Source organism: Notechis scutatus, chromosome 5, assembly GCF_049901735.1.
Source record: "Notechis scutatus isolate UNSWTSFEM ecotype Mainland chromosome 5, rNotScu1.2, whole genome shotgun sequence".
Taxonomy (NCBI): Eukaryota; Metazoa; Chordata; class Lepidosauria; order Squamata; family Elapidae; genus Notechis; species Notechis scutatus.
Window position 1 is genome coordinate 4397623 of NC_142013.1, and position 25278 is coordinate 4422900.

Here is a 25278-nt window from a genome sequence, read left to right on the forward strand (position 1 = left end):
GAGATATAGGTAGGTAGGTAAATAGGGATATAAGATAGATAGATAGATAGATAGATAGATAGATAGATAGATAGATAGATAGATAGATAGATAGAGATAGATAGATAGATAGATAGATAGATAGATAGATAGATAGATAGATAGATAGATAGATAGATATAGATAGGGAGGGAGAGAGAGAGAGAGAGAGAGATGGGTAAAATAGATGATAGACATATATAGAGATATAGGTAGGTAGGTAAATAGGGATATAAGATAGATAGATAGATAGATAGATAGATAGATAGATAGATAGATAGATAGATAGATAGATAGATAGATAGGCATGGATAGAAATAGATGATATAGATTGACAGATATAGAGATAAGACAGACAGACATAGATATATAGATATAGATACACACACACACACACACACAGAAATGATTTCCTCTTGGATTCCATCCCACAATCAACCCAAGGGCCCCTGGGTTCTTCTCCTTCCAGCCTCTCCTCTGCCTGGTCTTTGCTTCCTGGCACTCACATGGCACATTTTTGATGCTCCCCCCCCCCCTCACATCTGGCTCCCATGCCTTGGGGGAGGGGATGGGGTGGAACGCCACAGGCGCTCTTTGATGATCTAAAAGAGATGCGAGGCAAATGTGTGGGTTGTTTTTTTTTTGCCAAGATCTACTTCTCCAGCTTTCCAATTCCTGCAGGTTCCCCCTCCTCCCGTCTTCCCAATTCATGCTGGGTTGGGAAGCAGGGGGGAAGGGAGAGAACCAGATGCTACAGAAGGCTTTGCTTCTATAAAAGGGGCTTCAGTTTCTTCCAAATTTTGGCAGATAAAAGTTAGATCAAATGCCAGCAAGATCTCAGAGAGCAGCCGTCTTGATGAATGGCCAACGCAGCCATCTCTCTCTCTCCAATTCTGGCTGGTGGATTGGCTAATCCGCGGCTTTGGATTACGGTTCAAGCAACTGACAGCCTCTCCAGATTGGTCTAACAGCAGCTTGGCCCAACCTGGGGCCCTGTCAAAAGGATTTCAGAAGCATAACAAGAGTTGGAAGGGACCTTGGAGGTCATCTAGTCCAACCCCCCAATCAATCAGGAGACCATCTGTGTGAATGTCTGTGTGCGAAGGTAAAGGTTCCCCTCGCACATCCGTGCTAGTCGTCTCCAGATCTAGGGGGCGATGCTCATCTCCGTTGCAAAGCCAAAGAGCCAGCGCTGTCCCACATGGTAATGTGGCTGGCGTGACTAAATGCCGAAGGCGCACGGAACGCCGCTGTTCCTTTCCCACCAAAGGGGTCCCTGTTTTTATACTTGAATTCTTGCGTGCTTTCGAACTGCTACGTTAGCAGAAGCTGGGACAAGTAACGGGAGCTCAGTCCATGATGTGGCGCTAGGGATTCGAACCGCCAAACTTTCTGATCAACAAGTTTAGCATCTTAGCCACAGCCCCCGCATCCCGTGTGTGTGTGTGTGTGTGTGTGTGTGTGTGTGTGTGTGTGTTACAAACTATTCTAAAAATAATGCACACGTATATGGTGGAGTCTGGGCAACTGAATGGAGCTGAGCGTTTCCTGGACGGATGCCTTTCCTGTTGCAAATGCAGAGTTCGCAGCAGATAATTTACTCATTGTGCCCAGAGAGAGAAATATCTGCCGCTACCTAGGATCGAAATCACAGCCTCCTGATTGTAGGGCGATAGCTCAATTTCTAGGCCACCGCACCACTCCTGGAGACCCTATATCTGTGATGGCAAACCTAGGACACGTGTGCCACAGGTGGCACGCAGAGCCATTTGTGCGGGCACGCAAGCCCCAGCCAAACTTACCTGCATTGTGCATGTGCGCGCCTCCCGGCTGATTTTGGGCCCGTTTGAGGCCATTTTCGCCCTCCTGGAGGCTCGAGGGAAGCCTCTGCAGCCTCGGGAGGCCGAAAATTGGGCCTTCCGGAAATACCAGAAGTGCCAAAACGGGTCTGTTTTCAGCCTCCCGAGGTTTCTCTCGAGCCTCCGGGAGGGCAAAAACAGCCTCCCCCAAGTTCCAGAGACCCTCCGGAAGGCTGAAAACGGATTCCTCCGGTATTTCCGGAAGGCCCATTTTTCAGCCTCCCAAGGCTGCAGAGGCTTCCCTCTCACCCGTTTGCACCCGTGAAAACGGGTGCAAACGGGCCAAAAATCAGCTGGGAGGTGCGCACATGCATAGTGCAGGTAAGGGGGTGGGGATGTTGCGCAGGGGGGTCAGGATGCATTGCATTGTGGGTGCCAGCACATGCACGTGTGCTATTGTACACATGCACACTTTCGGCAAAAAGGTTCGCCATCACTGTCCTATATCATTACAGACAAATGTCTGTCTCTTCTTAAAGACCTCCAGTGGTGAACCCACAACTTCTGGAGGCAAGCAGTTCCACCGATGAATCGTTCTAACTGCCAGGAAATTTCTCCTTAGCTTGAAGTTCTTAAGTCGGAGGAGGAGAGCACATCTTCCTCCTTCTGTCCTGGCCGTTTTTTTACAGAGGCATGATTGAGAGCGTTTTAACAAACTGTTTAGTTTGGTGGTAGCAGAGCCCCAGATAGAAAGTCCCTACAGAGAGCGGTGAGGACAGTGGAGAAGATTCTAGGAAGCTCGCTTCCTGTTATTCAAGATACTGCTTAGAAGCGCTATGCGCTTAAGAGCTCAAAGCCTTGTTAGAGACTCCACACCCCGACTTCACTGTTTCTGTGGCTCCCCCTGGGGAGGCTTCAAAGCATTTCTAGCAGGACTACCAGATTCTGTAACAGCTTTGTTCCCTATATCAGTGATCCCCAACCTTTTTTAAGCCGCGGCCCGGTACCGGCATTAGCTGGGCGCCGCCATCTTTTTTTGATGAAAAAGTGCTTCTGGTGACTTCACCGGAAGCACTTTTTCATCAAAAAAAGATGGCGGCGCCTAGCAAGCCAGCGGCCCGGTAGGACTTGTTCCACGGACCGGTACCGGTCCGCGGACCGGTGGTTGGGGACCCCTGCCCTAAAAGCCATCTGCCTAGTAAACTCGCAAGATTCGTTTCTCTTGCCATGTCATGTATGTATACATCCAGACTAGACTGTGTTGCTTCTCTGTGTCATATATGTGGGTATATGCATAACTTTTTTTTTTGTTTATTTACATTTTTGTCATGTTTATGTAGTGTATGACCCTTTGGTGGTGACTCTTTGACGGCTGTATGCAACAAAATTTCATTTTAATGGATGCCGATTTGTATATATTTAAAGCAGGGGTCTCAAACTCGCGGCCCGCGGGCCAATTGCGGCCCACAGGGCGATATCCTGTGGCCCCCACCGTGATATGAAAGTATAATATTAGTGCGGCCCGCAGGGGGAATGGACCTCTGAAGGAAGTCCCGCCCGCCGTTCCTCGTCGTGGCTTCTTCTCCACCCTGAACTTTAACAAGTCCAAGTACAGGTCCAGACTTACTGATGATCATCTACAAGCCATACTGAGGGTCTCAAGGGCCTCCTCTCTCAAGCCAAATGTGGCTCAGATATGTGAGAGGAAACGTTGTCAAGTCTCTGGCAGCAAGGAGTAAGCTGGAGAAGCCATGTTCTGAGGAACTGTTCATGATCTTCATTCAATGTTCCATTCATGTGTTCAGGACAGTTCATGTATTGGAGAAATCATTAACTGTTGATGACATTTGAGGATATTTTTTTAACAACGTTTTTTGTGGAATCCCTTATGTGGCCCAGCCTCACCCAGCCTCTGCCTCCAGCGGCCCCCAGGCAAATTGAGTTTGAGACCCCTGATTTAAAGGGACAATAAAGTTATTCTAAGTCTAGGTTGCTTCTTCCCCTTGGTTAGTTTCCATCCATCGCTTCTTGTCTTGCCTTCGGGTGCTTTGGAGAATAAGTTGATCCCTCTCTTTCTTGGGGCAGCCCCTCAAATATTGGAAAACTCCTAGTCCTCCTTTCCTTTAAATTAGACAACCCCAATTCCAGCAACCGTTCTTCGTATGTTTTAGCCTCCAGTCCGCTAATCCTCTTTGTTGCTCTTCTCTGCACTCTTTCTTAGAGTCTCAACATCTTTTTTTTACACCGTGGCAACCAAAATGGGAGGCAGCATTCCAAGTGTGGCCTTATCAAGGCCTTATAAAGCGATATTAAACCCTTGTGTGATCTTGATATCCTTCCTCCGTTGATGTAGATTTGCGTTGGCTTTTTTTTTTGGCAGCTGCAGTGTGCTGGCTGGCTGGGGGGATTCTGGGAGTTGAAGTCTACACATCTTAAAGTGAGCAAGGCTGAGAAAGATTGCCTTAGGGCCCAGGCAGCCTGTGTCCTTCAGCATCTGGCGCACACACACCCTTTGAGAGCTAATGCAACGAAAGTTCAATCGATCAATCAATCAGAATAGAGCTGGAAGGCAGGAAATCCTATTTTAATGCATGCCGTTTAGTGTACGTTCAAAGAGACCATAAAGTTATTCTCAAGTCTTCTTTTTTAAAAAAATGGCCGTGCTCTTGAAATCCAGTCTTTGCCTGAGGAATTCTGGGAGTTGAAGTCCACACATCTCAAAAGAGTTGCTACGGTTTGAGGAACGCAGGTTCAGGAGAAAAGAAATCCGGGAAAGACGTTTTGGATCGGGCGGCTTGTTAGGAGATTAAAGCAAAGCTCCCCTCTCCCTCCATGTGTGAACGTGTCATTTCCACACTTCATAAAGGCCCCCGAGCCCATGTGCTAGCCAGCGCCAAGCGTCTTCCTTCTCTTGTTATTCCAGCTGGGGAGCATGTCTGAGGGCTGGGAAGGGTGGGTGGGTATCCCAAACCTGGTTGATTCTGTTCCAGAAGGAATCTGCCCCCAGATTAGTTTCCTGACTCCGGCAGCACTGACTCCAAGCCAAGATGCTAACTTGCAGTACAGTCGTACTTTCAATCAGATCTTGGAGGTCTTCTAGTCCAACCCCCTGCTCATGCAGGAGACCCTAGACCATTTCAGACAGGGGGCTGTCCAGACTCTTCTTAAAAACCTCCAGTGTTGGAGCATCCACAACGTCTGGTGGCAAGTGGTTCCACTGGTTAATTGTCCACTGGTTAATTGTTAGGAAGTTTCTCCTTTTAATTTCAGGTTGCTTCTCTCCTTGATGAGTTTCCATCTGTTGCTTCTTGTCCTGCCTTTAGGTGCTTTGGAGAACAAGTTGACCCCTCTTATTTGTGGCAGCCCATCAAATATTGGAATATTGCTTTCATGTCACCCCTAGTCCTTCTTTACTCTAGACTAGTCAAACCCAAATCCTGCAACTGTTCGTGTATTTTAGTCTCCAGGCCTTTCATCGTCTTAGTTGCTCTTCTTTGCACTTTTTCCAAAGCCTCAACATCTTTTTTGTAACGTGGCGACCAAAATTCGATGCAGAATTCCAGGTGTGGCCTTACTCGGGCTTTATAAAGCGGTACTAAGACTTCACATTTTGATTCTATCCCTGTTTATACAAGCAAGGGTTGTATTGGCTTTTGGGGCTGCTGCCACGGTGTTGGCTCATGTTTAAATGCTCCGTCCACTAGGACTCCAAGGTTCCACTCACAGTTAGTGTTTTTGAGTCAGATTTTGCCTAATCTGTAGCTTGGCATTTCATTTACTTTGAAACATGTCGAATCTAAGTATTTGACATGAAAATTGTGTCCCGTACTTGTCATTTGTTTGGTATTCAATGCACAAGCTAAAACTTGGTTGCCTTGTGACTCGCCATATTTTCCAGTCAAAACAAAGGCTCGGCCTTATAGGAAAAAATTGTTGGGTACTTGGTTTTTATTTGTCACACCTCTCCGAACCTATTAACAAGTACTGAGATCAGCAAATTAAAAATTGAGTGAGTGAGGAAGGAAAGAAGGCAGGGATAAAAGAAAGCAAAGAAGGAAAGGGAAAGGAAGCAAAGAAGAGAAAGAGAAAGCAAGGAAGGAGAAAGAGAAAGGGAAAGGAAGACAAAGGAGAAAGGAGAAAGGGAAAGAAAGCAAGGAAGAGAAAAAGAAAGGGCAGGGAGGGAGAAAGAAAAAGGAAGGAAGGAGAAAAAGAAAGGAAGAGAAAGGGAGGGAGGGAGGAAGAGAAAGGGAGAGAGAGAGGGAGAGAGAGAGAGAGAAACCACAGCAACACCCTACTGCTAATCCTCCTCCTGCTCCAATTCCCACAAAAGAAAAATTATACAAGTTGTTTTTGGCAAGAAGTACAAAACTGAACGCATATGAACACGAAAATATGATTCTTCTTTCCAGCCTCCAGCTCCGTCTCATTCATCTGAGATAATAATCAGAGAAATATATAGATAATGTTGAAAAAAAAGGAAAGTGAAAGGGGAATGAGGGCATTCCTCAGCCAGGCCCCCATTAATCTCAGGGCCCGCCTGGGCTGAGGGTAAAATAACAAAGCCCGTATTTATCTCAAAAGAAGACAACTCTGAACTTCAGGCAACCCCTTTCCCCTCCACCAAAGACCAGCCATGCCCAGCCAGCTTCCTTGTCCTGTCAACTTAAGTCGTCAGAAACCAATCTTGGGGGTTGCTCTCCTTCTTCTCCACTTGTAGATGTGTGTCGCCTATGTGGAACATTTACATCATTTATTTTTTATTTATTTATTTGATTTGTCAATCGCTTACAATAGGTATAAGTATAAACATGAGTAAGAATACAGGAAATAGGTACGAATAAATGGGGACAATAGGACAGGGACGGGAGGCACGATGGTGCACTTATGCACCCCCCTTTACAGACCTCTTAGGAATGGGGTGAGGTCAATAGTGGATAGTTTGAGGTTAGAGGAGTGAGGGGGTTAGAGGATGTAACAACGGAGTCAGGCAGTGCATTCCAGGCATTGACCACTCTGTTGCTGAAGTCGTACTTTCTGCAATCGAGTTTGAAGCGGTTTACATTGAGTTTGTATCTGTTGCGTGCTCTTGTATTGTTGTGGTTGAAGCTGAAGTAGTCATTGACTGGTAGGACATTGTAGCAGATAATTTTGTGTACTACGCTTAAGTCCAACCGTAGGCGGCATAGTTCAAGGTTGTCCAAGCCCAAAATCTCAAACCTGGTGATATAGGGTATTCTGTTGCGAGCAGAGGAGCGTAGTACTCTTCTCGTGAAATACTTCTGGACTCACTCGATTGTATTAATGTCTGATATGCAATGTGGATTCCAGACTGATGAGCTGTATTCGAGTATTGGTCTGGCAAAAGTTTTGTATGCTCTAGTTAGCAATTCAATATTTTTGGAGGAGAAGCTTCGTAAGATTAGATTTACAACTCTTAATGCCTTTTTGTCAATGCTGTTACGGTGAGCTCTGGCACTTAGATCATTAGATATGAGTACTCCTAGGTCCTTGACAGAGTGAGGATCATCAATGAGGTCATATCTGCCTAGTTTGTATTTGGTGTACTGATTATTTTTACCAATGTGTAGGACAGAGGATTTGCTGGTCGAGATTGGGAGTTGCCAGATGTTTGACCATTCAGACACACAATCAAGGTCGCGTTGAAGGAAATCGAGTGGTCACCCTCGATTTCCGACCAACAGTGAGCCCCAAATTGAATGGCCCTCTCTCAACAGAATGGGGTGGATACGACATTGTCTACCTCCAGTCTACAACACGGTCCTTTCACCACTTCCAAGAAGGATTCTCCACGCCCATTTGCACTGCTCAGGTGACCATCGAGAAGTAAACTGACATTTCAATTTTATCCGTCGATGTTGTAGGGACTGAGTAAAACGGGAGGGGAGGGGAAAGAAGCACCCGTCAGCCAGGAAGTAAATTAAATTTTTATTCTGCCATACATATTTATATTGATGGGCTCTCGGCCAAGCCCACACTTGGATATACAATGTAGAAAGCAAAAGCAAGGCTTATTGGACCCCGTAAAAGGCAGATCTTCAGGCCAGAAAATCCACTCGTGGTGCAGTCGGGAACTACCTCACCTGAACTTAAAATTTGCCCTGTTGGTCAACCGTTGAAGACGATTCCAATTTTAAAAAGTAGGGGTGGTTTGGTTGGTTTCCTGTGTTTTATTTTTTTTAAAAAGGGGGATTGAAATGGTTCGAAAAAGTCTTCCCAAGAGGACGATGCCATTCAATTCAGGTAACCCCAAATCGTTCGCACTGGGTGCGTTGTCTACGTGCACACAAGAGGGGAGGAGGGTTTACGTGTGCAGAGCCTGGCCTGGGTGTTTGTAAACTGCTTCGCTGTTGGACTGAGGTTGAAATAATGGATAATCATCTTAATGGTAATAACAATAAGAAGAATAAGAATAACCATGCGCCCACAGGCTTGTTTGTTAAGAGTTTGTGGTTCCATGAGGCACTCCGAGAAGGATGTCTGTGCATAGTCGGCTACTTCTTCAAAGTGAGACATGATTTTATTCCTGAAACTGAGGAAGCTCCTTAATCGCAAGGGAGTTAAGACCAGGGCGACATGGAAAGCATCGTTCAGTTTATTCCTGGAAGCAAAAGGAGCCATCCAACGATCCGTCTCTCTGGCACACCACCCTCTGAAGTACGTGGGATGTCCACGGGGTGTTTGGGCAAGTCCCATTCTTTATCCTGGGGCAGGTGTGGGATTGTTAGATTGGAGGGAGGGGAAGAATGAGGTGAAGGTGAAGGTGGAGGAAAATGGAGAAGGAGAAGAAAGAAGGGAGGAATGAGGAGAAGGACAAGGGAGAAGGAAGAAGGGGAGAAGGAAAAGAGGGAGGGAGGGAGGGAGGGGAAGAATGAGGTGAAGGTGGAGGAAAATAGAGAAGGAGAAAGAAGAAGGGAGGAATGAGGAGAAGGACAAGGGAGAAGGAAGAAGGGGAGGAGGAAAAGAGGAAGGGAGGGAAGGAAGGGAAAAAAAAACAAGAAGAGGCCCAGGCCTGGGAATTTTACCCAGGCTTTCTGAGTGACAGATCTTCCTACCGTTGAGGGAGAGAAGGAGGAAAAGGGAGAGGTAGAAGGAATAAGAGAGGAAGGGAGGAATGAGGACAAGGGAGGAGGAAAAGAGGAAGGGAGGGAAGGAAGCAAGAAGGAGAAGAGGAAGAAATGAGAAGGGGGAGGGAGGGAGGGAGGGAGGGAGGGAGGGAGGAAGAAAGGAAGGAAGGAAGGAAGGAAGGAAGGAAGGAAGGAAGGAAGGAAGGAAGGAAGGAAGGAAGGAAGGAAGGAAAGAGGCCCAGGACTGGGAGTTCTACCCAGGCTTCCTGAGTGCCAGGTCTTCCTACCGTTTAATCAGATGCTTCCCAAGAAAAACAACAACACAAACACTCTTGTGTGCCTCTCAACCAGAAAGCTGCGAGGCCTGGCTGAAAGCAATAAGCAGTCGAGAACACAAGAGAGAAGATACGCACAGCCTTGCTGGTAAGCCGGCAAAAACTTGACCTAATTTCTCCTGAAAGGATGGAAATAATAAAACTTGAGGGGGAAGGGGGAAGCAGGGAACCAGTAACGTAAAAGACCAAGAATTGCCAAAGAAATTTGTGAGGATTAAAAATTCGGGGGAGGAAGGGTTTATGATGGAAGGCGGGGGGAAGAAGCAGATTATGACCCACGTGGTCATTGAGGGAGATCTTCGGTACTTCCTTCCAAAACCATAGCAAATTTCTCCCCTACCATCCTCCTACCCCGTAACTGGGGCTCTCCAAATTTAGCAACTTGGAAGAATTCTGGGAGTTGAACTCCACCTGTCTTCCAAGTTGCCATGTTTGAAGATCCTCCCTAGCGCAACGGATCAGGAGGACGCGTGCAAGTTTTATCTCCACTCCGGATAACACAACTTCCTCTCGGCGACCCGCAGCTGGCTGCTACTTATCGGAGCCTTTCCGTGGCCGGCGGAACGTGGGGGTGTCCTTGTTCAGGGCATAGATCCTACGAGAGAACTCCTCAAATTCCCCCAGCACTTGATCGTCGCACTCCACGGCCACTGCGTGATCCACCGGGATGTAGTTGAAGGCTGCAAGTTGGTCTCCCGAACCGAACCCCATGGCCTCCAGACCCATGATCTCTTCCGCCTGCTCCACAGTACAAAGCAGCTCGGCACCCAGCGCACCGCAGAAGATGCTGGGCCGCTCGCGAGCGGCGGTCCCAGGCTGCTCGCTGGAGAACGGGATGCCATTGATGGCCCGTGAAGGTCCCCGGAGAGAAGCTGGAGGGTTCCGGCAACCGCTCGAACTCCTGTTCTCGCCGTTGACGCCGAGCCGCGAATCCTCCCCCGTTCTGCTCCTCTCTTTCGAGAGGTCAATGGAGGTATCTAAGGAGGAGGATAAGGAGACTGCCGTTTTCTCCGCCTCTCCCGCGATGGGTTGGGTGAAAGCTGAGTTGTGACTCGGAAGTTGGGACTTGTGCAGCAGTCTCTCGTTCTCTGAGTTAGCCCGTTTGCGAAGCCCCTTGTCCGGAGATGGGTGGTTGCCAGAAAAGCCAACATCCAAACCCCCAAATGCTGAACTTTGTCTCTTTGGAACGGGGATGGCGCTGGAAACATGGTGACGATCACTGTAAAGGAATAGGAGAAGGAGGGTTAAAATCAGTGGGCCTTCGAGGAAGAGCTGGGCAACTTTCAGAGGGCTACCGAGAACCCCGGAGAAACACAAGACCTCCCTCTCCCAGATCTGCTATTCATATTTATTCTCTGTAAATGAGGGGTATCAAACACGATTTCATTGAGGTTGTACAATCCCGCATCAGGATTGTGTTTGACCTTGGGGGGCTGGGGGGGCATGACCATTGTGGGTGTGGCCAGGTCAATGTCACTCATGTCAGGAGCACCTGTGGTGGCCTGAGCTCTCTGGCACTGAAAACGAGTTCCTGAGCACCGTTTTGGGTTGCAACGGAGTCCCGCAACCCTCTGCTAGTGAAAACGGAGCTCGAGACGGCCTTTGCAGCCCTTGCAAGCTCAGTTTTCGGCTGCAATGGCCTCCTACAACCCCCTACCAGTGCAAACGGAGCTTGGGAGTGCCACACACAGCCCTTCTGAGGTCCATTTTCTCTGGCAGAGGCATTGCGGGCCAGCCCTTCTCTGTTTCCAGGCCAGCCTCCCGGGCCAGATCTAAGCACCCCGCAGGCTGAATCCGGCCTCTGGACTTTGAGTTTGACACCCTTCCGGTAAATAGTTTGGGAGGTTTGCAGATAACCCTACGGCTGAAGTATTTATCTGCACAGGGTGTAGAGAGCTGATTTGAGGCCATGCTGAAACTCAGAAATTCTCCAAGCCCCTGAAGGCAGGACAAGAAGCAACGGATGGAAACTAATCAAGAAGAGAAGCAATTTAGAACTAAGAAGAAATCTCCTGACAGTTAGAAACAATTCATCAGTGGAACAACTTGCCTCCAGAAGTTGTAAATGCTCCATCATTGGAGGCTTTTAAGAAGACCCTAGACAGCCATTTATCTGGAATGGTCTAGGGTCTCCTACCGGAGCAGGAGATTGGACTAGAAGATCTCCAAGGTCCCTTCCAACTCTTGCTTACTTGTTTAATGATTAAGTTATAATGAAACAAGTGACCAAAACAGACAGAGGTTGTTTCCTCCTTAGCCAGGTATTCAACATTAGGGAACACACAACTACTTTACTTGAGTTCCAGATAACTTTAAAGCTTTCAAATCCCACGTGTGTCATATATACTGCAAGTCTACACTTATTGTAGACTATTGTACTTGAAGCCAGAGGGCTCTGCATTCCCCATTTCTGATCAGAGTTGGAACTAAAATGCTAACAGAAGAGAATTACTTGTAGCTCAGAGTTGACCCAAGGCTGACATTGGTTGTCTCTGAGCTTGGCGGTTTTGTTGTAGACATTTCATTACCCAATTAGGTAACATTATCAGTGCTAAAAGGAAGCACCGTTTGCTCTCTGTTTATATTCAATGCCTTGCACTGTCAGTGTTAGTGTTTTGGGAGGTTCCTTGATTAGGCTGTTGTTAGGCTCCCTTTTAACACGGACGATGTTACCTAGCTGGGTAATAAAACATCTGCAAGAAAAACCCCAAGCTCAGGGAACACCAAGGACAACTCAAGTTCTGTTCAGATATAATTTATCCCCTTCCATCACAAAGCCAGGTGTCTTGATTTGCTTTGACTTCAGTTCCAAAGCTCTTAACATTTGGCTTTTTTCTAACCCAGAAAATTAAAATCCTCTAGAAGGTAGGATTTGGCTGTCCAATAAAAACCGGGTTTTCCTGCTCCTTCTCCCACGCTTCAAGTCTTCAACCAGAGTTCTTGAGAATCCAGGGACTGTAAGAGGCGACCTAAGAATACGGGAGCTGCTGAGTTTGCATAAGGACTCCGAGGTCCCTTTAATCCTAATAAGGATTAAACTGCTAATTGGAACACCCACCTCGGGGGAAAAAAAAACCATATCTGTATGTTTTTAATTTATTGCTCACATTCATATCCCGCCACAACCCTAAAAAAGATTCTTGGCAGCGGGACAGAAACTTGATTCATGTTTGAAGTTAAAATGCCACTGAAGCCCCCAGCCTGACTTTTAAGAATCTACACATAATTAGTCACAGGAGATTCAAGGCTTGGTTTATTCGGCACAGTTTCTGGCAGTAAAATTTAGGCTCCAAATTAAAACCGATCCCCACCGTTGTCTTCGCTGCAAGCGATCTGTCGGTCGGTGGGATGAAGAAGGTGGGTTTTATTATTTCTGATCGATACCGGCTGAAGATTTGAGTTGGCCAGATGTGGGATATGGTCTGGCCTTTGAATAGGAGGGATTTAAACAACCTGCCTGGCAATCTTGCGGAATCCCTGAAACTTCTCTCTGTTCTGACATTTCTCTGACATTTCTCACCAAGCAGATTCTTTGTCCTGGCAAAACCCCTCTTATTAAACTAAGGTGGATTTCTTGCATTCGCATTCAGCCAAAGGCCTGGCAAACAGTCTTTCAAGAGCGTAATTAGCAGCACAGACCTTATCTAGCTTGGATAAATATTTTCAAACGTATGAAGAACGGTTGCAGGAATTGGTTATATCTAGTCTAATGAAAAGAAGGCCTAGGGGAGACATGATAGCAGTCTTCCAATATCTCAGGGGCTGCCCCAAAGAAGAGGGAGTCAAGCTAAATCTCCAAAGCCCCTGAAGAGGCAGGACAAGAAGCAATGGGTGGAAACTCATCAAGGAGAGAAGCAACCTGGAACTAAGGAGGAATTTCCTGACAGTTAGAACAATTAATCAGTGGAACAGCTTGCCTCCAGAAGTTGTAAATGCTCCAAGACTGGAGGCTTTTAAGAATGGACTGGACAACCATTTATTTAAAATGGTATAGGGTTTCCCGCTTGAGCAGGAGGTTAACCTTCCAACCCTGTTATTCTATTAATTTTTTAAAAAATCATTATTTTTTGGTCACTTATAATGGCCCACATCAGTATGATTATTATATATTGTATTGTATTTATATTTAATTATATATTTATTACAAAGCTTCTTTCATCAGGATTTTCTTGCATATTTTTCTCTCTCTCTAGCAAATGATCCCCACCAGGAATTATATAGAAACAAAAACAAAAGCAATATAGAGCAAAGTAAAAAAGCACGATTAAAACTAGAGAAGTACAGATAGTCCTTGACTTATAACAGTTCGTTTTTGTGACCATTCAAAGTTACAATGGCACTGAAAAATGTGACTTATGACTGTTTTTCATAGTCATGACCTTTGCAGTATCCCCATAGTCACGTGATCCAAATTCAGATAGGAGTAACAGAGTTGGAAGGGACCTTGGAGGTCTTCTAGTCCAACCCCCAGCTTAGGCAGGAAACCTTATACCATTTTAGACAAATCGTTGTCCAATCTCTTCTTTAAAACTTCCAGTGTTGGAGCATTCACAACTTCTGGAGGCAAGTGGTTCCACTGGTTAATTGTTCTAACTGTCAGGAAATTTATCCTTAGTTCTAGGTTGCTTCTCTTCACCCGTGGCTTCTTGATGCTTGGCAAGCGGCTCGTATTTACGACGGTCACAGTGTCTTGGGGGTCACATGATTCCCTTTGGCAACTTTCTAACCGGCAGAGTCATTGGGGAAGTCAGATTCACTTAATAACTTACTCTCTGCAGTGATTCACTTAACAACGGTGGCAAGGACTCACCAATGTCTTATTTCAACAACAGAGATGTTGGGCTCAATTGTGGCCATTAAGTTGAGGGCGACCTGCACAAACCGGTTCGAGCAGGAAGCAGCAGCTCTTGATCTCGATGAAACTTTTATTATATTATTTTATTATTATATTTTTATTTTATTTTATTATTTTTATTATTTTTTATTATTTTATTATTATTCTATTCTATTCTATCCCTATTCTATTCTATAGATTTCTGTTCTATTCCCAATAAAGTCTTTATTCTATTCCTGAATTCTATTCTATTCTGTTCTATTCTATTCTCTATTCAATTCTATTCTCTATTCTATTCTATTCTATTCTGTTCTATTCTATTCTCTATTCAATTCTATTCTCTATTCAATTCTATTCTCTATTCTATTCTGTTCTATTCTGTTCTATTCTCTATTCTATTCTATTCTCTATTCTATTCTATTCTATTCTGTTCTGTTCTGTTCTATTCTATTCTCTATTCTATTCTATTCTATTCTCTATTCTATTCTATTCTGTTCTATTCTATTCTATTCTCTATTCAATTCAATTCTATTCTATTCTCTATTCTATTCTATTCTATTCTATTCTCTATTCAATTATATTCTCTATTCTATTCTATTCTCTTCTCTAGATTTCTGTTCTATTCCCAATAAAGATTTTATTCTATTCCTGAATTCTATTCTGTTCCATTCTAAAGATTTTTATTCTATTCCCAATAAAGATTTCTATTCTACTCTATTCCTGAATTCTATTCTATTCTATATTGTGTTCTTTTCTGTTCCATTCCATTCCATATTGCTGCCTATTCGCCCATGGTGACTCGAGGTGGCTTACACAATGTAATACCATATTCAAAACATTTTTTTTAAAAAAACAATCAAATAAATTGATAAAGTACAACAGAACAAAATATGGGGGGGAATCACCCAACTCCCACCCACCCCGACGACAGCAGATCACACTAGCCATTTTGATGGGCTCTGGTTTGGTCTGTATGTGGAAGCAAATGTGGTCCTTTAAAGCAGAGAATTAAAAAAAAAAAAAAAGGCCCAGCATATGGGCAACAGCCATGGGGAGGCTAAGGAATTGAGGGAGGGGGAGATGGGGGGGAGGGAAAAATGGGGAGTGGGCAAGTCAGTGTGTGCCAAAGGAGAAGCGGGGATAACACGGACCGGCCTTGTTCTACGGATGGAGTAAAATTACTCCATGGGTTTTCTATTGGCCCAAACCCAGAAGAGCAAACACGGACTACATAGTTATGGTTTCCCTAATCTATGGCTGATCTGGAATGTGATGGTTTTTGAGGGTTCAAAGAAAAACACATTTTCTGTCTTTCGCTAGCCTTAATTAATAATGCAGCCATATGTCTGCCTGCCTCCAAGTGAAAGTTTCATTTTTTTAAAAAAAGACGGCCTCTTTTTCTCCGGATTTCATGCCTTACAGGGAGCTTGAAGCAAAGTCAGGAGTATTTTGACTTGGTTAAAAAAAAATCTCTTTCAACAAAAGCCATTCCTGGATGAGAGCAAAATTAGCCTTAATCATCATAAACGAGTTGGGCCGAAGGTCTATCAACAAGAGCATCTTCGGTAAGAAAGACAGCACAAGGAATCACGCATTTCCCCATATTCTGTGTTTTCTGGAAAAAAAGTTTAATCTTTAGCTACTTTATCTGCCACAGGAAGTCCTCGACTTATGACCACAATTGAGCCCAAAATTTATATTGGAAACGTGAAAACATATGTGAGTTTTGCCTCGTTTTACGACTTTTCTTGCCACGGTTGTTAAGTGAGTCGCTGCAATTGATAAGTCAGGAACCCGGCTGTTAAGTGAATTGGGCTTCCTCACTGACTTTGCTCATCCGAAGGTCGCAAATGGGGATCGCGTGACCTTGGGACACAGCCAACTGTCGTAAGTATGAACCGGCAGCCACCCGTCTGAATTTTGATCATGTGACCATGGGGAAATGCTACAAAGGTTGTGGAAAAAAGGCTCACAAGTCACTTGTTTTTTCAACGCCGCGGTAACTTGGAATGGGTCGCTGGATGAACTGTCGTAAGTGTGGGACTATCTGTGCAAGAGTCGTCCTCGACTTTAGGACCACAAGCGGGACCGGAACTTCCCACAGGCAGTTGTTAAAGTAAGTGGTGCTTCATTTTACAACTTTAAATCCCTGCGGTTTGTTATGCAAGTCATTAAGCGAATCTTGGCCTCCCGCCACTGACTTTGAAGCATCAGAAGCCAGCTGGGAAGGTCTCAAATGGTGATCACATGACCCCAGGACATCGTGACGGTCATAAATAGATGCCGGTTACTGAGCGTCCAAATTTCGATCGTGTGACAGTCATTAAGTCCCTTTTTCCTCCAGATTAGAGGTGGCATTCAGAACCGGTAGCGGACATTTGGAGTAGTTTGGAGAACCAACAAAGACCACTTCTGACTGGCTCCGTCCCCATCTCTTCTCCGCCTCCCATTGAGTCCCAGCTGATTGGCTGGGTCTTCTTTGGTTGCCCTGCACAGGAGAACGGAGCTGGAAAGCAGGTTAGTGGGGTGGGGAGAGAATGGGGATTTTGCAGTATCCTTCCCCTGCCACGCCCACCAAGCCACGCCCACAGAACCAGCAGTAAAAAAAAAAAGAAATCTGAATCTCGCCACTGCTCCAGTTGGGTGGTCGTTAAGTCGAAGGCCAGGTGCGCTGTCGTGCAAAGCAAAACAGAGCTACTCACCATCTAATCATGAGGCCGTGCTCCAGGAAGTTTTTCAGGTTGGGGAGGGTCTGCCTTAAATCTGGAGTCCCCAGCCCATGCTGGTATCTAAGCTATGGAAAGAAAACAGAAGAGATTTAGAAGGTCACGCCAAGGCTTAGGGCAGGGGCTTCAGAGGGGCTGCCAAGGGGAGGATTGAAGAAACCTCGGAGTCCAGGAGAGGATTTTTAGGGACGTTTTAGAAAGGGAAGGGAAACCCCACTGACCCGCCTATGTGAGCGTACTTGGGGGGGGGAGGGCACTCGATGGAAGAGGCTGGGTTGCCATCAGTCAGAAATGGGGTAGGGCCCGGATGGCGAACCTGTGGCACGTGTGCCCGAGGTGGCATGAGGAGCCCCCTCTGTTGGCGCACGCACCGTCGGCAGCTGCTCTACGGGTTTTTGGCTGCTAACATGCGCACTGGCCAGGTGGTGTTCTCAGGTGCCGGAGTGCCGGAAGATGGCCCGAAGAACAGCCAAAATAAAGGCCATTTTTCAGGCTGGTTTGGGGTCATTTTCAGGTTGTTTTGGGGGCATTTTTTGCTGTTTTCAGGCCGTTTGGGGGCTTCCCAGAAACTACCCCAAAACAGCTTGAAAATGGCTCAAAAGAGCCTAAAAATGGCCTGAAAAATGGTCCAGAAAATGGCTCAAAAATGGCCCCAAAACGGCCCAGAAAATGGCTCGAAAAATGGCCCAAAAACAACCCGAAAAACGGCCTGAAATGGCCCCAAAAATGCCCCAAAAAACAGCAAAAATGCCCCCAAAACAACCATGTGTGCATCAGCCAGCTGGTATTTGGGTTTCCGGCACTCCGGCGTGCACACATGCAGGCGCATTCCAGTTTGGGCACTTGGTACCCAAAATGTTCGCCATCACTTAGTGTAGGGTCTCCTGCTTGGGTTGGGCTAGATGACCCCTGAGGTCCCTTCCAACTCTGTTATTCTGTAAGTGGAAAACAGAAGCAAAATGAAAGCCGTTTCATCTGTTTTGGAGACTTGTGTAATAATATCCAGAGACACTCTCGGAGATCCTTATTATAAGCGAGGTGTTCAAAAGAGTAACTGGTGGAACTAGCAGAGGTGGTCAAATTGTTCTAATGGAAGAGAAGAATCCAGGACTAATTTCGTACCCGTCTGGAAACTGCTTCTAGATTTTTTTGTGCCTGAAGCAGACAAAAATGAAACTCTGATTTGGGGATTTACTGATCAAAGGTTGTTTTTTTTAAAGAAGTGATTACTATACATGGAAGATGAGTAAAAAGTTGAGACTGCAAACTTACTATGTTCATTTTACTGCACTGAAGAGTTGGAAGTTAATGTTATTTTCCCCCCTTTATCCTACAGTTCTCTCGCTCCCCTTTTCCTGCTATTTTCAGTGTCACTTATGTGCTCCAATAAGTTCGATAAAATTACAGTTAATTCCAAAGTTTGACTCCTGCAGATAAATCAGGTGTATCACACACAGGAGCAGGAGTGTTCACACTTTGAGAGATGAATTCATGTTCAATTTCTCTTCTACGTTCAACTCTGCCCTTCAGATCCACAAACCAAAGGAACAGTTACACTAGAGCAGGGGTGTCAAACTTGATTTCATTGAGGGCCGCATCAGGATTGTGTTTGACCTGGGGGGGTTACGAGGTGTGGGGGGCATGGCCACTCATGTTGGGGACACAGGTGGTGGCCCGGGAAGAGCTGGGGGGGGATCCTTCCTTCCTTTCCTCCCTCCCATTTCTTCTTTTTCCTTCCTTCTCCTTCCTTCTTTTCCTCTTTCCTTCTTTTTCCTTCCTTGCTCTCTTTCCCATCTTTCCTTCCTTTCCTTCTTTTTCCTTTCCTCTTCATTCTTTCTTCTTCCTTCTCTTCTTTTTCCTTCCTTGCTCTCTTTCCCATCTTCCCTTTTCCTTTTTTCTTTCCTCTTTCCCTTTCTACTTTCCTGTCCCTTCTTGGATGCTCAAATGCCAAAGGGGAAACCTTTTCTCCTTTTTTGGTTTGGCTTTTAATTTATTTTACTAGCCTGCTGCCAGTAAAAACTGAGCCCAGAGCATTGCGGGGTCACGCTGTTTTCAAGGCTAAGCACCCCACAGGCCACATCTGGCTCACAGACCTTGAGTCTGATACCCCTGATGTAGTACAGGGGGTTCCCAACTGCTGGTCTGGGACCAACCCCTGGTCACAGCATGCCACAAACTGGGCCACGCCAAGCAAGCCAAGCCCCATCCATGGGGTGCAGACAGCACATAAAACCTTGCCCAGTCCGGTCCATGGAAAAAAACCTCTCTCCACGGAATCGGTCCCTGGTGCCCAAAAGGTTGAAGGCCACTGATCTAGAACCCTGAAATGCAGTACACTATATATAGATGACACGGTGTCCCAAAAAGGATCACCCACCTCTGCAAGCAGCGAGCGAGAAATTCAGACAAACTCATGCTATATTCCCCGGGGTGAACAACTACGGCGATTTGAAAAACTGGGGCCTTCATGCTGGCTCTGGGAATTCTGGGAGTTGAAGTCCACGGGTCATCCAGTTGCCATAGCTGCCTACCCCTGCAATACAGGTCGTCCTCAACTGACGGCCACAAATAGGAGCCCACAACACTTTTCCGTTGCTAAGCAAGACCGCTGCTGTTAAGCGTAGCTTGGCTCCAGTTTACGACTCTTCTTGTGCCACGGTTGTTATGCGAGCCACTGCCATCGTTAAGTTAGCCACAGGGTTGTTAAGTGAAATCCGGCTTCCCCCGTTGACTTTGCTTGCCAGAAGGTTGCCAAACGGATCCCGTCGTGACCGTCATAAAAATGAACCCCGTTGCCCAAGTATCTGAATTTTTTATCACAGGAACAGCTGCAAGCAGTCATTTGAAAACGACCATAAGTCAACTTTTTTTCAATGCAGCTGTAACTTTGGTCACTAAATGAGTAGTTGTTAAATTAAGGACCAGTACTCTTTCAAGGCTCAGCAAAATTAGACAGAGAGCAAGAATCTAGCAGCACAGTAACTCCATCTCTCCATGCTATGGAACATTTTCTGCAAGGCAGATCACCAAAAAAAAACAACCCTAAATTTATCTTCCCTAGGGAAAATTCTCTTGAATTTCTTAACAGCCGGTCATTCAAACAAACAGCTAAAGGAAAATCTGTTTCAGGAACTCATTTACTAAAAATCACGTAATAATATCCCTTCAAGCTTGGCTGATCTCAAAACAGCCAAGCAGGATTGGGGCTGGTTCATAGATTTTAGGCTGCAGACTAGATCGGGAAGTGAAAACGCAGACCAGAAGAAGGCAAAGTAAACCATTTCTGAGAAAAAAGGAATCTATTGAGCAAGCTAAGACAAACCCAAACAAAACACGATTCTGCACTGTACCTTCACGCCCTTTCAAATTTTACTTTAAAAAAAAGCAAAAACACCCGTCACAGGTGGGCATTACCCATGCGATACACCTCTTCGTGAAAGCTCAGCTTTTCAGATTTTAATTTGGTTAAAAAAAGGAAAGGAAAACAAGCATCGATTCAAAACATAGCACCACTTTATAAGACCTTGGTAAGACCACACTTGGAATATTGTACCCAATTTTGGTCACTAGGTTGTATAAAAAAATGTCGAGACTCTGGAAAAGGTCCAGAGAAGAGCAACAAAGAGGATCAGGGTTGCAGGAATTGAGTACGTCTAGTCTAGTGAAAAGAAGGACTAGGGTTGACATGATAGCAGTCTTCCAGTATCTCAGGGGCCGCCCCAGGTAAGAGGGGGTCAAGCTATCCTCCAAAGCACTTGAAGGCTAAACAAGAAGCAGTGGATGGAAACTAAGCAAGGAGAGAAGCAACCTGGAACTAAGGAGGAATTTCCTGACAGTGAAAACAATTTATCAGTGGAACTGGTTGCCTTCAGAAATTGTGGGGCTCCAACACTACAACTTGGAGGTTTTTAAGAAGATATTGGACAACCATTTGTCTGAAATGGCACTATAGTTTCCTGCCTGAGCAGAGGGATGGACTAGAAGACCTCCAATGTCTTCTATTTGTATTTGTATTTGTATTGTATTCTACTGTATTGTATTGTATTGTATTGTATTGTATTGTATTGTACTCTACTCTACTCTACTCTACTCTACTCTACTCTACTCTACTCTACTCTACTCTATTATCTCCTCTCCTCTCCTATCCTGTGCAATATTCTGACCTTCTAGTAATGGAGAGAAAAATGAAGAGGGAACTAAGACTGACTTTTATTTGCAGACTCATTAAAGTTCTCTAATTCACAACTAATTATTTGATATGTCCTGAGTTAAAAGGGCAACTTAGAAGGTCTGTGAGGCCTTTACATGTTTCAAACTCAAAACACACCAACCTGTGTTTTAAGTCTTTGCAGCTAGACCACTTTATATTACAACCGGAAACCTCCTCAAACTTTATGCTTTTATATTTACGTAAACTTTTCAATACCATTAAGCAATGTTTATCAGATTTCGGCGCAAGAGTGTATTGTCTTTATATGATCTCACTTGAAGGGAACTTGCTCATTAATCTAAGAACTACATCAAGCGGGGGAGTTTTTTTTCTTCCCCAAAACGGTTAAAAGTTCACAAGGCCAAGAAAATCTGGAATTGAAACAAGTTTATGTTTGCATGAACGGTAAAAGGTTTAACGTTACACTGAAAACAAAAAGATCTCGCAGTCCAAACTTCAGATCTGGTATTAAAATATAGATGTCAACGAATTTCAAACTGGAACGAGGCTGGTTTAAGTACTAATCTGATATACGGTCAATTCCTGAACTGAGTGGATGAACCAATAATCCGATATAAGGCAAGAGAATTCTCCCTTCAATAGAACAAATACCTTTCAGGCATTTTGCTAGAATTCAACAGAAGGCAAAACTGAAACAAACCAGGATTAATTTTTCACCCTGACTGCCCTTGTAAAATTCCCTATTGCTCTTCGCGCCTACCTTTTAATTCCGTAGGATTAGCCAGTGTTTTTTATTTCCTAATTGGCATTTTACAGATAGTGCTTGACTTACATCAGTTCACTTAGGGACCGTTCAAAGTTACAGCGCAGCACTGAAAAAAGTGACTTTTTTCAGACTTACGACCCTGTTCTGACCAAGGCTTCCTAAGACCGTGATTAAGCACATGCTCAGTTAAAACAACTCTTGCTTTATTTCAATGCTGGGAATTATGTGCATTCCCAGCCCATAATGAGTCCCAAACAATCCCTTGAGATAAGCACCCACCTTTCTCTCCTTTGAATGGCTGCCAACAACTATAGTGCCAAATGAACTGTAAAAACAACAACCGAAGTACGAAGTCCACACAGAGCTTCAAGGTTTAATCCAATCGGAGTGAATGATGTTGCTTCCTGCAAAGGTTTCTCCACCTTTGCACTTCCTTTATACCCCTTATGGGAGGGGCAATCACCTCCCAGCCTTACTCCCAAGTCGCCCCTTTTGTCCTAGCTGCTCTTGCCTTCTGGAAGCTCTGTGCATACGCGCACTGGGAACAGGCTCCCCTTGTTCCTCTTCCTCACTGCTGCCAGACTCTAAAGGCTCCGGAGTCAGCACCCCACTCCCAGATGGTCCTGGCCCCATCTCTGCATCGGACGCAGGACCCTCGTCTGAGTCCTCCTCAGACTGGTCCCCGTTCTTCCCAACTGTCCGATTCTGCTGCCGTCTGCACAGGCTGCCAGCAAACCACAACAGACCCTTGCAACATCCCCATGATCAAAATCACCTGACTCACATTTACGACGGTTGCAGTGTCCCTGGGGGGGGGTGTCACGTGATCCCCTTTCGCAACCTTCTGACAAGCGAAGTCAACGGGGGAAGCCAGATTCACTTAACGACGGTGTTAAGTGGTTTGCCGAACAACTGCAGCGATTCACTTAACGACTGTGGCAAGAAAGGTCGTAAAACTGGGTGCCTTTGCGGGGGCGAGCCGCTTACCAACGGTAATTTGGGGCTCAATTATGGCTTTGAGGACTACCTGCACTGACAAAATACCCAGGGGATACGTGTGGCTGTCTTGCCTTCCGTAGTTCAACGCTTTCTCCACCTGTCTTTTAGTTTTCCTAATTTTTTTTTCCACGAGAAGACGTAAGGACACCATTTCCTTGGCAGTGATGCTACTTTTACCGTCAATCCTGGGTCTGTTGGGAGAATTTCCCCCTATCCTGGAGAAAACTATCCACCCAACTTTTCTGCCCACATACTTAATGGACATAAAACAGCTGCTAGTTATTCTTTAAATCGGTGTTGACTGCAGACACTCCTGTTGCCAATGTAATACTGGAAATGCAGCTGAGATCTTCCTTGGCTCCCCAAATCAAATCGCAGATGGAGCGAAGGGCAACAGCCAAATGCTCCTCCATCCAACTGTAATACTCATCCCTCCTAATTTCCCACCATTCGACAGTCAGCTTACTTAGTTCTCTTATCGATGTTTAAAATGAAGGGGAAAAAAACCCCACATTATTGAATTCTTTGTCTTATACTTCTGGCTTGCTATCTTGCAAACTTTTTTTTTTTTTTTGCTATGATGTGTTCCTGTTTGTTTTGCTTCTTAGTTAATAGCGCTTTTTAAAAAAAAAAAAAAATCCAGGCTACGTCCTAACGATATTTCTTATTAGCTCGATACCTGTGCTTCGCTACAAAACCATGTGGTCGGGGAAGTAAATAAGGGGAAAAATTTCTTCCTCTGCAAATGAAAAAATTCAGCATCCATCAGTATTCATCTGGCAAGCGTCCTGTCAGTGTGTGAGAGAGTTGAGGGCTGTTTGGAAACTGAAGCAGTATTTGCTGTGTTAGCAAGGAGACAGCAAGGAGCCTGGGCATGGCTTAGCTGAACTGTCCTGTAGTAAAGCTGCTTGGTGTTGTGAAACTGAAACTGAAACTCCTCTCCTCTGCTTGTGTTTTGCATTTGGAAGAGATTTCTTTCCAGGTGGGGAGAGGGAGTAGAACTCCTTAGCATCAGAGCGTGTTAATAATAATAATATAGGAAATACTCTAAATGCTCTGATGGTCATTTCGAAAAATCCTTTCTTAGTGAGCACCTAGAGGCAAGAGGAACATAACGTGCCAAATTTCAAGTTTGTAGGCTTTACGGTTCTGGAGATTTTGTGATGATGCATGAGGGGTCTTTCGCTTTTATATAGATAGATTTCTGACTTTGCAGGATCGAGGGCCAGAAGAAATGAAACGAAAGAGAGATCCTGTCAGTCTAGGCAAGCAACTGTAGACCAGTTCAATATTTTTTTTAAAAAAAAAATATCTGTACTAGGGTGAGGAAAAAAATAGAGATACTGCCATATCAAAGTCAAGTTTGCTTAGCTATTATGACCAGGCACAAGACGTAATTGCAGGATTAATTGGAAAGGGTCCTTAAGAGCACTAAATGCTATTAAAACAACCCAGTGAAGGTTTCTTCCACTTGAATACATCCAGTGAAGGTAGAAATAGCCCTCAACCTGCAGCTATAAGTCATCAGATGGGCTGGTTTTGCCAAAAACCGGAAGCAAATGCCAGTTTTCAATAAAATAATAATATTAATATTAATAATAATAATAATAATAATAATAATAATAATAATAATAATAATAAAAAACATGGTCACCGGACTGTGGGATGCTGCAAATGGCTGTAAATGCGTCACTGAGTTAGTAACACGGATGTTAAGTGAATCTGGCTTGTCTGAAGGTCGCAAAACATGATTGCATGACCCTGCAACCGTCATAAATACGAGTCAGTTGCCATGCCTGACTCAAATTGTGAACACAGGGATACCGCAAACAGCCTTAAGCTGCTTTCTTCAGCGCCCTTGTAACTTCAGACAGTCAATACACGAACTGCTGTAAGTCGAGGACGCTGTACTATCACTTGTGCATATATATATATATTTTGGTCTTTTGCAAATTCCTAATTACAGACCGTTTGGTTTTATTGCAACCGGTTTCCAGTTCTTAGCAGTCTTTTCTTGCACTGCTGTAGGAGTTAGCCTTGCGTCAGAGAAAAAAAACAAAACAAAACCCGTTGCAACTTTGGTTCCAAGTAATAACAGGAATCGCTGTGTGTGATTAGTTATGACTTCTCAGAAAGAAAAAAAGAGAGAGAGAAAGGGGTCCTTTTAAACTCCACAGATGGAAGCCATTACCAACCAGCCGAAACGGAGCACGCTGATATGCCATTACCAACGCCCATAATGACCTGCAGGGATTGTTATCGACCTGCCTAGAATTCCACCTTACGTTCTCCGAGGAAATCAGTTTGTGGTTTCGCGTTGTTCCTCGGCTGCAAATTTCACAGAGATTCCGTCTCCTCCGCTCCAGGGAAATGTTTTTGATTTCCCGACGATTCTGCTCTGTGTATCTCGGTCCTCTCTCTCTCTCTCACACACACACACACCCCAAGAGGAATCTGGGAGTAAGATGGAGGTCGTTGAAGATCCAGCGTGAAGGATTGCCAGTAACTTTCAAAAGTACCGAAGGCAAACTATACATATCCCGGG

The 25278-nt window shown here is 45.0% G+C and overlaps 1 protein-coding gene across 3 annotated transcripts in view; it reads right to left on the reverse strand.

Moving 5' to 3' along the window:
• Window positions 1-7750: 7750 nt before the first annotated feature.
• The window catches only part of UVRAG (UV radiation resistance associated), an 89710-nt gene continuing 72182 nt past the window's right edge, over window positions 7751-25278 (reverse strand). For all 3 annotated transcript variants that reach the window (XM_026689453.2, XM_087966013.1, XM_087966012.1), the window contains 2 exons: window positions 16774-16865; window positions 7751-10456 (listed from right to left, as the gene is read on the reverse strand). In XM_026689453.2, the coding sequence (XP_026545238.1) occupies window positions 9769-10456; window positions 16774-16865 (780 nt within the window). In that variant the 3' untranslated portion in view covers window positions 7751-9768. The remainder of the gene's footprint in view (window positions 10457-16773; window positions 16866-25278) is intronic.